Source organism: Mobula birostris, chromosome 2 (assembly GCF_030028105.1).
Source record: "Mobula birostris isolate sMobBir1 chromosome 2, sMobBir1.hap1, whole genome shotgun sequence".
Taxonomy (NCBI): Eukaryota; Metazoa; Chordata; class Chondrichthyes; order Myliobatiformes; family Myliobatidae; genus Mobula; species Mobula birostris.
Genome location: NC_092371.1, coordinates 119,502,470 through 119,515,894, shown reverse-complemented (window position 1 = coordinate 119,515,894; position 13,425 = coordinate 119,502,470). Strand labels below are relative to the sequence as shown.

Below are 13,425 nucleotides of genomic sequence, written 5' to 3'. Positions count from 1 at the left end.
TGCTGGGCTGTCTGCACCACTCTCTGCAAAGTCCTACGATTGAGGGAAGTATAGATCACAAGACAAAGGAGCAGAAATAGGCCATTCGGCCCATCAATTCTGCTCTGCCGCTCCACCATGAGCTAAACTATTCTCCCATCTAGTTCCAATTTCCGGCTTTTGCCCCATATCCCTTGATACCCTGACTAATTAGATACCTATCAATCTCTTCCTTAAACACCCTCAATGATCGGGCCTCCACAGCTGTATGTGGCAACGAATTCCATAAATCCACGACACTATGGCTAAAAAAATTTCTCCTCATCTCTGTTTTAAATGGGTACCCTCTAATTCTAAGACTGTGGCCTCTTGTCCCGGACTCACCCACCAAGGGAAACAGCCTTTCCACATCTTCTCTGTCCAACCCTTTCAACATTCGAAATGTTTCTATGAGATCCCCTCTCATGAATACTCTAATGAATACAGTCCAAGAGCCGACAAACGCTCCTCATATGTTAGCCCCTGCATTCCAGGAATCATCCTCGTAAATCTTCTCTGAACTCTCTCCAACATCAGGACATCCCTTCTAAGATCCCTTCTAGATCCCAAAACTGCACACAGTATTCCAAATGAGGTCTCACCAGTGCCCCATAGAGCCTCATCAACACCTCCTTACTCTTATACACTATTCCTCTTGAAAGGAATGCCAACATAGCATTCGCTTTCCTTACTGCCGATCCAACCTGGTGGTTAACCTTTAGGGCATCCTGCACAAGGACCCCCAAGTCCCGATTTTTAAAATTTTCTCCCCATCTAAATAATAATCTGCCCAATTATTTCTTCATCCAAAATGTACAACCGTACATTTCTCAACATTGTATCTCATCTGCCATTTCTTTGCCCACTCCCCTAAACTGACCAAGTCTCTCCGCAACCTTTCCATTTCTTCAACACTTCCTGCTCCTCCACCTATCTTGGTGTCTTCTGCAAACTTAGCCACAAAACTATTTAATCCATAATCTAAATCGATATACTTTTTAAAAAGAAGCGGCCCCAACACCGACCCCTGTGGAACACCACTAGTAACCGGCAACTAATCAGAATAGGATCCCTTTATTCCCACCCTTTGCTTTCTGCCTATCAGCCAATGCTCCACCCATTCCAATATCTTTCCTGTAATTCCTTGGGCTCTCATCTTATTAAGCAGCCTCTTATGCGGCACCTTATGGAAGGCCTTTTGAAAACCCAAATACACAACATCCACAGCCTCTCCCTTGTAAATTTTATTTGAGATTACCTCAAAAAATTCCAATAGGTTGGTGAGGCAGGATCTTCCCTTCATGAAACCATACTGGCTTGGGCCTATCTTGTCATGCACCTTGAGGTATTTCATAACCTCGTCCTTGAGGATCGACTCCAATAACTTTCCAACTACCAATGTCAGACTAATAGGTCTGTAATTTTCTTTTTGCTGCCTCCCTCCTTTCTTAAACAGCGAAACTACTTTTGCGACCTTCCAGTCCTCCGGAACCATGCCAGAGTCTGTTGATTCCTGGAAGATCATTTCCAATGCCCCCACAATCTCCAAAGCCATATCCTTCAGAACCCATAGGTGCACCTCTTCCGGTCCGGAAGACTTATTGGTTCTTAGTCCATTTAGCTTCCCAAGCACTTTCTCTCCAATAATCTTGACTGTACCTAATTCTACTCCCTGAGACCTCTGGCTATCAGGTATGTTGCTAATATCTCCCTCTGTAAAGACTGATGCAAAGTACTCATTTAGTTCCTCTGCCATCTCTTTGTTTCCCATTATAATTTTTCCAGCATCACTTTCAGTGGGTTCTGTATCTACTCGTTTCACTCTTTTACTCTTCATATACTTGAAAAAACTCTTAGTATCCTCAGAAGGGAGTGGAGGCCAATTCTCTGGATGCTTTCAAGAAAGAGTTAGATAGAGCTCTTAATGATAGCGGAGTCAAGGGATATGGGGAGAAGGCAGGAACAGGGTTCTGATTGTGGATGATAAGCCATGATCACAGTGAATGGCCTACTCCTGCACCTATTGTCTATTGTCTATCCTTTGTTATGTTAATTGCCAACTTCCTTTCATAATTCATCTTTTCTTTCCTAATGACTTTCTTAGTTTCTTTCTGTAAGTTTTTAAAAGTCATCCAGTCCTCAGTTTTCCCACTAATTTTTGTTTTCTTGTACGTGTCTCTTTTGCTTTTATTTTAGCCTTAACCTCTCTCGTTAGCCACATTTGTGCCATTTTTCCATTCATGATTTTCTTTTTTCTTGGAATATATTTTTCCTGCACTTTCCTTATTTCTTGTAGGAATCTCATCCAATTCTGCTCTACTGTCCCTCCATCTGGCTTACTTTTCCAATGGACTTGGGCCAATTCCCCTCTCATACCACTGTAATTTCCTGTGTTCCACTGAAATATCGATACACCTGATACCAGCTTCTCCTTTTCAGATTTGAAACTGAACTCAATCACATTATGATCATTTCTTCCAAGGGGTTCCATTACCTCCAGCTCCCTAATCACCTCAGGTTCATTACACAGCACCCAATCCAAAACAGCCGGTCCCCTGGTGGGCTTATGGACAAGCTGCTCCAAAAAGCCATCCCGTAGGCATTCTACAAACTCCCCCTCCTGAGATCCATTACCTTCCCGACTTTCCCAATCCACTTTCATATTAAAATCCCGCATAATTATCTTGACATTTTCCTTCTGGCATGCTTTTTCTATTTCCAGCTGTAACTTGTAGTCCACATCCCGGCTGCTGTTTGGAGGCCTGTATATAATTGCTATTAGTGTCTTTTCACTCTTGCCATTTCTTAACTCGACCCATAAGGATTCTACCTCTTCTGATCCTATGTCCCTTCTTTCTAGTGATTTGATATCGTTGCTTACCATCAGGGCCACACCACCCCCTTTACCTACCTTCCTATCTTTCCTATACACTGTGTATCCTTGGACATTCAGTTCCCAGTCACATCCATCATTTAGCCATCACTCAGTGATAGCCACAATGTCATATCTTTTAACCTGTAGCTGTACAACAAGGTCCACTTTATTTCTAATGTTGCGTTCAATTAAGTACAGTACATTTAGATCAGTATCTGTTACCGATTTTGCTGTATTTCTATCACACAGCAAATTATCCTGTCTATTTACCTGCCTGTCCTTCTTGCCATCTTTGCTGCACAGTATCTTTGACTTATTTCTATTTTCCTGTTCCTCGACCCTAACACCCTGGTTTCCTTCCCCCTGCCAACTTAGTTTAAACCCTCCCTAACAGCTATATTAAACAATCCTCCCAGGATATTAGTACTCTTTGAGTTCAGGTGGAACCCATCGTTTTTGTATAAGTCATACCTCCCCCAAAATAGATCCCAATGATCCAAGAATTTGAAGCCCTGCCCCCTGCACCAGTTACTTAGCCACACATTCATCTGCTTAATTCTGCTATTCTTATCTTCATTAACGTATGGCTCAGGCAGTAATCCTGAGATTATTACTCTGGAGGTCCGGCTTCTCAATTTTCTTCCTAGCTCCCAGTAATCTTCCTTCAGGACCTCTTCTCTTTTTCTGTCTATGTCATTGGTACCAACATGTACCAAGACTTCTGGATGCTCATCCTCTCACCTCAGAATACTTTGGACCCAATCTGAGACATCCCATACCCTGGCACCAGAGAGGCAACACACCATCCGGATATCCTTGTCCGGCTCGCAGAACCTCTTGTTTGTTCCCCTCACTATGGAATCCCCTATAACTACTGCATTTCTCCTTGCTGTCTTGATCACGGCACTGGGCAGAGTGCCAGACTCCCGTTCACCATGGTCTTTCTCTGTCAGGTCATCCAACAGTATCTAAAACGATATATCGATTTCTGAGGGGGACTGTCACAGAGGTGCTGTCCACTATCTCTCTATAGGTATTATCAATCACCACCTGACTTACCCTAATTAGCTGAAGGTCGTCAAGTTGCAGCTCCAGATCCCGAACATGGTCCTTAAGGAGCCTCATCTCAATGCACTTGGTGCAGATGTAATCCTTGGGGAGGCTGAGAGTCTCCCAGGGTCCCCACATCTAGCACTCCAAGCACAACACTAATCCTAGATGCATACCTCTAATGCTACTGTTATTACTAAATAAATAAACCTGTAACCTACCCCTTTACTATGAGACTCAACGGTCGCAGGAAGCCTCTTCCCGTTTCTGCCTAAGCCCGTTGAGTCAAAGTCCTATCACTCTGCACCCTCTCACTCCGCTGCCCACTGGATATGGAGGTGTTCTTTTTAAGCCTTCCGCGCTGTGAGGTCACGCGCCTGCGCAGTTGTGCCTCTTTTATCCCAAGTAGTTGAAAACAATATCTGAATTTTCTCCGGAAAAACGGCGACTTACTCCGCTGCCTGCTTGCTGTGAGTTGAAAAATAGTTTCCATACCAGGCAGTGATGCAGCCAGCCAGTCAGAATGCTCTCAAGTACTTGGGATTTGGGGGCCTATACCAAACTTCTTCAACCATCTGAGGTGAAACAGATGCTGTTGTGTTTTTTTCACCACATAGCCGGTATGTACAGACCACATGAGATCCTCGGTGATATGTTTGCCGAGGAACTTAAGGCTGTTCACCTTCTCAACTCCATTGATGTCTCCTTTCCTCCTGTAGTCCACAACCAGCTCCTTTGTGTTAGCGACATTGAGGGAGAAGTTGTTTTCTTGACACCACTGTGTCAGGGTGATGACTTCTTCTCTGTAGGCTGCCTTGTTATGATGCCTGTGTAAATCTTGCCCTGGCTACGCCGCTTACCAGCTTACCTAAGGTTGGCTGATATGTCACATAATGGTCATGTGGGATTTTTAAACTGGCTATTAAATGAATTTTCATTTATAAATTGAATCTTGTCTGCATCTTCACTCAATGACAGTAAGTATCTTGTTTCTTTTCTCTTCAGGAAATGAGTAATGGTAACTTAATTCGGATCTCAATGCCAGAAATAACAAACTCTCAGCTGGGTAAGTGCAAGAAAATAATGACATTCTGCAACATATTTAAATACAATTATGTATAAAATTCACAAGATCTATAATTATGCATGATGAATTAAGTATGATCACGGGCATTTCTTTTCATTGCAGAAGGAAAGGTTGTAAGCAAATACATTGTTTTTGTTTAATTTTTAATTGTGAAAAAGTGCTTGCAAGCTATAAAGTACATCCTCCCGAGAGAGATTGCGGTGCAGGTTTTGATTAAGTGGTACAACACTTACAATGCTCCTGGAGGACCTAACTATCATTCAGAGTGGAATCTGTTTGTGACCTGCCTCATGAATATGATGGGCTACAGCACAGACAGACTGGCATGGACACGCAATGTAAGTTATCCTTGACAATGCAAACAGATTTCCTATTGTAGGGAGAAGTGGGAAAAGTTTAAAAAAGCATGATTTGATAATTGATATTGCTACAGTTACAGAAAGTTACTCAAAAATGCTTCCAAGATGCAGCATGTTTGCTTCGAATCATTGTGTGATTGGGGAATCGGAACTGATACATTTTACAAGAGCTATAAAACATTTTGGTCTACAACATGCTTTCAAAGTTCAACAAAAAAAAATGTAAGACTTGTGGAAGGAGACCTATTTGAAGTATGTATTCCTGAAGGAGACAGTCCCCTTTTGCTAAATTGCTTCCATTCTACACTCTTTATTGCAGAATGGAGACTTTGAATGTATATTCTTTGATTTATGGTAGAACTTTTTATTCTCAAAATTAAAGAAAGCAATCAAATAGTATTGCATGCACATCCCTGATGGAATCAGTTAGCAAAAATATTAGATATACCTTTACTCACAGTGGTTTTATTTTCCAGAAGCCAGTGAGCAAGAATATGTAAATCATAAATTCCTTTTTACACTTCTGTTAGAGTGTAATAACTGATTGCATTCCAGAGCTCAACAATTTTAGTCTTTAAGAACAATCTAAATACTTAAAATTACATGAACACAAGAGTCTGAATATTAATTTCATTTGTTAAATTAAGATAATTAAATATACATGAAGTACTCCTTCAGATATTCAAGATTGTGAAGGTGAAGACATGAGATGCCAAATGCTGGGATCTTAAGCAAAAAAAAAGGCAAACTGTTAGAGGAACCAGGAGGTTGAACAGAATCTGTGGAGTGCAAAGTAATTGTTGAGAGCCTGCATTGGTCCAGTAGTTTGTTCTTTGTTGTAGATCCTGAGAGCCTTAACAGGGAGATTACATTATCTTGTGGAAGAATCTTTAATTTGACGTCACCTAGACAAGATAAGGGACAAAAATGTGGCTTTTTTTTTCTCTCAGGTGTTCATGAGACCTTTGAACACCCGTTGGCAAAGGCTGATAGAAGCAGAATCGTCTTTGAAGCAAGATTCTTGATATGCAAAGTGTTGAAAGGTCACAAATTGGTGAGAAGGTGGAGATGAGTTTACAGTCAGATTAGCAATATATAGAAGAACAGCCTTGAGGGACTGAATGGCCTACTCATGTTCCTAATCTGTGCTGGCTTTGCAGTTTGAGTTGGTGGCAGGGAAAGTAAGTGGCAGAATTGGTACTGGTGTTTGGTTGATGGTGGTGCTGGAAAACATGATGATAAGAGTGATGTGGAAGGAAAGGATTTTTCCTTACGATTGTTCCTGCATGACTGATTTATAAGGTTTAAAGGTTTTAATGGGCTTGTAAGCCTCCAATTTTCTATCAAGAGGCAGCAGCTAAAGTATTTTGTGGAGATTGTCATCTGGATAGACTGGGGTCTCCTCTGTCCATAAGGATGCAGGGCTTTGTGTCTGTGAACTTTGCTGCGATTTACACCACTATTCTGATGAACTGAATACCGAGGCTCTGGATCTACTGGCAGCTCCGGGGATTTGGATCTGTTGCTGTTGTTGCTCACTTCTATTGTTCGCATGATTTGTTTTTTCCTCTCTCTGTGCACGTTGTGGGTCCGTCTTTATTATTTCCATTGAGCTCTTTTGGGTTCCTTGCTTTGCAGCTGCCTGTAGGTAGACAAATCTCAAGGTTGTATAATTTATACATTTTTTGATAATAAGCATACCTCGAACTTTTGCTTTCTCAAGTGGCAGAATGTCTCTCGTAGCTTTTTTATGGTAAGCTGTTCTTTTTGGTGGTGTTGCTGATTTTGTTTCTTCCTTCTCCTTTTGTGACTATTGTTATTCAAGCTGTAACTGATCTCATTTGTGAATTCTTCACCGTGTGATGCATCGTCCTGATACACATCATAAAATCCAGCTTCATTTTCCAACTTGACAATGTTTTCTTGGAGGTCTTTCAGGCTTATAAACCCCTTAGGGAGGTTCGCACACATTCTGATTGATTCCTCTGTATTGCTTTCATTATTGCATGGGTTATGTAATCCCAAGAGGTATTGATGTAGACTTTGGCTATCTTGATCACTTCTCTCTTCCAAATTTTCTGTGTTTGTTATTGCTCAGCTCCAGAGAAGAGTGGCTCGTTTTGCATTGCCGGTACTAAGCTCTGGATGTGGTGATAGCACCCTGATCATTGAGCTTTAACAATTAAATTGTGGCATGGTGTTCAAACCCTACTGAACGTTGTCAGCCATCTCTTCCGTGTTGATAGAAGAGTCTGGAGCTGCTTGAACCTGAAGCAAGAAACAAACATCTGGAAGAACTCAGCTCGTAACCACCATCTGTGCAGGAAAAGGATGTTTTGGATCAAAATCCTGCATCAGTTCCAAAAGGATGTTTTGGAAACAAAAACATGTGTTGTGATGTGTCATGTCGTCATGTGTCTCGATGCAAGGTTTCAACCTGAAACATCCACAATTCCTCCCCTCCCCACCTCCCCACAGATGCTGCTCAACCTGCTGAGTTTCTCCAGCAGAATATTTGTTGCTCATGTCGTTGGTGTTAAGTGGATGTCTAAGTATATCGTTGACAGAGTTTGTTTTCTTCAAAGAACATTGGACACTGAAGGGGAGTGAAACAACATGATTGCTACTTCATCTGGAATGTGTTGACATATGTTCCTTGTACTATTTGGCACCATTATAGCTCTTTTGGATTGAGCTGATTTCCTCTGGAGTTTGGGCTTTATTCCGAATTTCTAGAAACATTTTTATATATCACTTTCAACACAGTAAAATATCCCAGGACACAGAGACTGATCATATAATGTAATCTTTTGCAGTTGAGTTTTATTTTCATTTTAAAGAATAGCAATTGGTCAAGATAATTGACTCATGCCTTTGGCACACTTGGACAGCATAATGTTGCTGCAGGTACTGGGAACATATTTTAACTTATTCCAGCTGTAGTAGCCTATGTGGTTACAAGTTCAGGTTGACTCTGTTAATTCTCCAGGTGTCCTGTTTACTGTCTCAGATAAAATCCAGCAGTATTTGTGTTCCTTCTTTCCCCTCCTCCTCTTCCCTTACCCTCCTCCTCCTCCTGTGCTGTCAGTTCTGGATCACCATTTTGCAGAAGAGCATTGGCATTTCCACTGGTGTCCCGGCCAATGCCTACTCTGAACTACAACACTTGGACTATGAGAATCAGTGGGTTATTAATGGATGCATGTACGAGAACGGGTCACAGAGAATTCAGTAAGGAATAGGGTTAATGGGATTGCTCTGAGAGCCAGCAATAGACTTTGTGAGCAAAATGGCTTCATTCTATGACATGTGAGAAATGTTACAATGAAGATTACAATATTTGTTGAGTCTCCTGCTGTCTTAGCAAAGTAATACTCATGAAACACAAATTGGCTATTTAATCTGGCCTAGTGTTCATCCAGTAAATAAGATTGAAATAGTACAGAGAAAATTTACCACGATTTTGCCGGGTCTGGAGGACCTGAGTTATAAAGAAAGATTGAATAGGTTAGGATTTTATTCCTTAGAACACAGATAGGGTAAATGCAAGTAGGCTTTTTCCACTGAGGTTTAGTGGGACTACAAACAGAGGTCTTTGTTTAAGGGTGAAAGGTGAAAAGTTTAAGGTGAACTTGACGAGAAACTTCTTCACTCAGGGGGCGTGAAAGTGTGAAAATGCTGCTGGCATACGTGGTGCATGGGAATTCTATTTCAATGTTTAAGCAAGGTTTGGATAGGTACATGGATAGTAAGGGTATGGAGAGCTATGGTCCTGGTGCAGGTCGATAGGAGTAAAGAGTTTAAATGGTTCAGCACGGAGTAGATGGCCAAAGGACCTGTTGCTATACTGTACTTCTCTATCACTCTATGACTCAATACTCAACATCTTTTTTCACAATGTGCATTGAACCTCCCTGGCTTCCAATTTATCCCAGGAAATTCTCCATGCTGTTCAACAATCCTGTGCATGCACACGCACATGCACAAAATGCCAGATTTCCAGTCGTCAGGGCCATAAAGTTATTTTTGTCCAGTTTTAGAACCAGAGTAATTTATTAAGTGAGTACATTTTGGGATTCAGTTTTAAGGCACAAAAGCATTAAATCCCTCTGGGGAGGGAATTCTATACACCATTACTGTATCAAAATAGAACTTTTAGTGGGGATATTTAAAACATAGTCTTAATTTGACAATAAAGGTCACATTCAACAAATAACATTTTCCATTAATAACTTTATTCTGAAAGAACATGAAGGAGGCAGAGTCCATATAACAAAGCATGCTTACAATTTTAGCAACAGGATATCCCGTCTCAGAGCTAACTTAGGCTCCTGTCTCATTTTCAATACTTTGATATGTAATAGTGTAAATATGTGTGTGGGCTTTATTTTTCTCTGATGATTAGCATCAGAACAATAATTTATAGTGTATGTTTTCAAACAAAATATAAAAGTTAATTAACTACATCAAACTGCATAATTTTATTTGACCATTTTTCTTTTTTTTCCTTTTTCTTTAATCTGGTGTCACAGTGACACAGCAGGCAGTGATGCTGCCTCACACCTCCAATGACCGTGGTCCAATCCTCATTTCTGGTGCTCGCTGTATGGATTTTGCACAATCTCCAATTAGCCTTGACAAATTCATAATAAGTATACTGTCATGAATTGGTCGGATCTGTTTTTAAATACACAATCATTGATGCATCAGCAAATAATGCCTACTTTTGACAAAGGGTCTCCAACTTGAGATATTAACTCTGTTTCTCTTCCCAAGGATGCTGCCGGACCTTCTGGGTGTTTACTATATATTTTTTGTTTTTATTTCAGATTTCCAACACACACAATTTTTAATTTTTTTGCAAATAGGCTCATTCTGTGCATTGAGGAATTGCTTAACTGATACCAAACCTCCAAAGTAAGTGATTCACTGTAGATCCACAAAAGCTTACCTGGCTTCAGAAGGGACTATTGAAGGTATCTGAGAGGAGGCGTAAAAAAGTAATTTAATCTCTGAGCAGATACTCCTGGGCAGGTAGGCACAGTTTCAGACATTGGGAAGTATTTCTTTCACTAGCAGGAAGAGTTGTCCTTATGTTTGGAAATCAGAGCACTGGCCACATTTCAGCAGTTCAAGCATTTATTGTATTTTGAAACGTATAAGATGTTGGAAATCTGAAGTGCAATGAGAAAATTCTGGAAATACTCAGAGACAAGTCTATTTCTGCAGAAAGAGAAAAGTGTGGTTATGATTTCAGGTCAGATATGCCACATCTAATTGGGAAAAGAGATAACTCATAGGAAAAATGGGACGAAGGGAATACCTTTGATTGGACAAGGCCTGGGTTGTCAACATAATTCCACTATATACACAACCATCTGGTTAATAGATTGAAGAGAGCAATGATTTTCCTCAGAACTGGTTGTATTCCTCCCATTACATCTCCACCGACTTATAGAGTGAGCCAGGGACCCTATTTCTTCCTGGATAGTCCCTCAGTCTGTGGCCTCTTACCACTCTGAGCTCCGGGTGTACTGAAAATTCTGTCTGGGGCTTGCGTCACTGGAAGAGGAGACGTGCCGATGAGAGAGTGCAAAGGTTCAGCTGTCAACTGCCGGCCACGAAGCCAGCGAGTTTATGGGAGGATCGCCGTTGCTGACTGACACAGCCAGTCCACCCACCTTCTGACCTGAAACAGGGCTAAATGTCTGAAGGTGGGTGTGCTTGCTGGTTGGATCTTACTGTCCACAGGGCAGCCACTCTATTTACCTAGCTAATCATGGTCAGCATATGGTTCCATGGAGGAACAGTCTGATAATTTTCTGAGAGATGCACATGAATATTCACCGAGTGTTTAACCAAGTTATGCCAACCATACGGTACTATAGTGTTGATGCTTTTGTTTTGATCAAAGGGAGTGGAGAAATGAAAAATTTCCCTAAGGGTAAAGCAGGGTCTAAGTGAGGCCCAGCCATGCAGTATTAAGATAGGCTACTGTAGGAGGCAGATTGTTACTTAGGAAAGTTAACACGCACACACCTCAGTGGGGTAACACTGAAAGTGCGTAGAGTCAATCTTTAATTAATATAGTTGGAGAATAGCATAGCTTTGTTGTAGAGTGCTAGAAAAGTACAGCACAGAAACAGGCCCTTCAGCCCATCTAGTCCATGCCAAGCCATGCAAAAAGCATACTCCCATCAACCTGCACTGGGGCCTTAGCTCGCCATACCCCTACCATCCATGTACCTATCCAAACTTCTCTTAAACATTGAAATCAAGTTCGCATACACCACTTGCACTAGCACCTCGTTCCACACACTCGTGATCCCCTGCGTGAAGCTTCCCCTCACGTTCCCCTTAAACTTTTTACCTTACACCCTTAACCTATGACCTCCAGTTGTAGTCCCACCCAACCTGGCAGTTAAGAAAAGCTATTAGGTATTTGGTCATAAGCTCTTCAGTAGGGCAAAGTTTGGAGAAGTTTGTTTTGGGTTGTTAAAGCAAAACAGCATTGGGAGCAGAATCTACAGATGCCTTTAGTTGTGTTTTGAATAATGATTTGGAAAAAAAAAACAATATATGGATGTACATGGAAATGTGTTGAAGTGAATAATTCTACCAGAGAACAGTCACACATGTTACTTATTCTGCTGTGACGTATGTACAGTGAATTCTGGTTAATCGGGACCAGTCCATTTTGGCTCAATTAAACATCTCCTCCAATTAGCCAAAGTTTCATGGAAGTAGTTAAAAAGCTATGCAAAAGTACAAACTACCATTTAACTGAGTAACAAATTATATATTTAAACGAAATACAGAACAAATTAAAACACTACCAATAGGTGGTTGTCCACCGAATCTGACGATGACGGGAAACCTGTGCGGGAGAGTTTTTGAAACGGAAAAGCCATTGCACTGGGGCAGTCCCACTCTTTTGACCTCATAAGTCCAGGTCCAGTGGGTCAAGTAGCAGTCACAACTGGGGTCTTTCTTGGTTATGTTGGATGACCATGATATTTTCTGTGCCTTGTCATGCCCCTGGCTCTCCACGTTGTGTTGCAGAACTGCCTTCCTGGCTGTTGGATCTCACTGTAGATCTCATCTACCCAGTCCACCAGAGCTGGTTTTGCGTGCTTTGCGTGCTATCTCACTGACACATGAGACCTGCGACTACCCTCACCTGGTTTAGCCCACCCATCGAAGCGGTGTACTGGGGTGTGGTCGCTATCACAGGCAAACAGACACTTGGAGCCATGGGTGAGAGCTGAGTATCTGGTGGGACCAAAGATAACATTCAAGATGATTGTCAATGCCTTCAAGTTCTTCGTAGTTCCTAGATTGTTGAAATAGTGAAATCGTTTAATTTTCACTCCTGGCCATTTCTGGCATTTCCAAACCTAAATGCTTGAAAGCACAGTGGGCAAAACAGTTCTAAATTGTCTAGCTGTTTATTTCTCACCAACTAAATCACCACTTTTTGAACATAAACGCTATTTAAAAACTAAAATGTCTGGCAACAGTCTCCTACTCCAATTAAGCGGCACATTGCCCCAAGTAATCAAAGGGAATCCTGGCTATTTTCTCAATTTAGTTTAGAGTTGTCCAAATAAGCAGCTGCCTTGATTAACCAATGGCCCCATTAACCGAAATCCACTGTATCTAATATGTGATTGTTTATGAGATAAAATAGGCTGCATATTAACAGCTTATCTGAAGAGGTTTTCAAATACAATTGCACAAGCTTTGCATTGTCATGAACAGATGTACATATATGCAAACGCGAGGAATTCTGCAAATGCTGGAAATTCAAGCAACAGACATCAAAGTTGGCCCGAAACGTCGACTGTACCTCTTCCTAGAGATGCTGCCTGGCCTACTGCGTTCACCAACAACTTTGATGTGTGTACATATATGGTCAGGTCCACAAAATGTTTCTGGCACATATTTTTGTACAGCACATTATTTTAAATATTTCAAAGTGCTGCACATTTTAGGAATATAGATGCCTGTCACAATTTAGTTTAAACAGTTGTGAT

At 41.3% G+C, this 13,425-nt stretch overlaps 1 protein-coding gene across 4 annotated transcripts in view; it reads left to right on the top strand.

Annotated features, from left to right (window-relative positions):
* The window catches only part of anapc1 (anaphase promoting complex subunit 1), a 232,455-nt gene that overhangs the window by 65,860 nt on the left and 153,170 nt on the right, over positions 1-13,425 (top strand). For all 4 annotated transcript variants that reach the window (XM_072246952.1, XM_072246951.1, XM_072246958.1 and 1 more), the window contains 2 exons: positions 4,949-5,009; positions 5,181-5,368. In XM_072246952.1, coding sequence (XP_072103053.1) covers positions 4,949-5,009; positions 5,181-5,368 — 249 coding nt within the window. The remainder of the gene's footprint in view (positions 1-4,948; positions 5,010-5,180; positions 5,369-13,425) is intronic.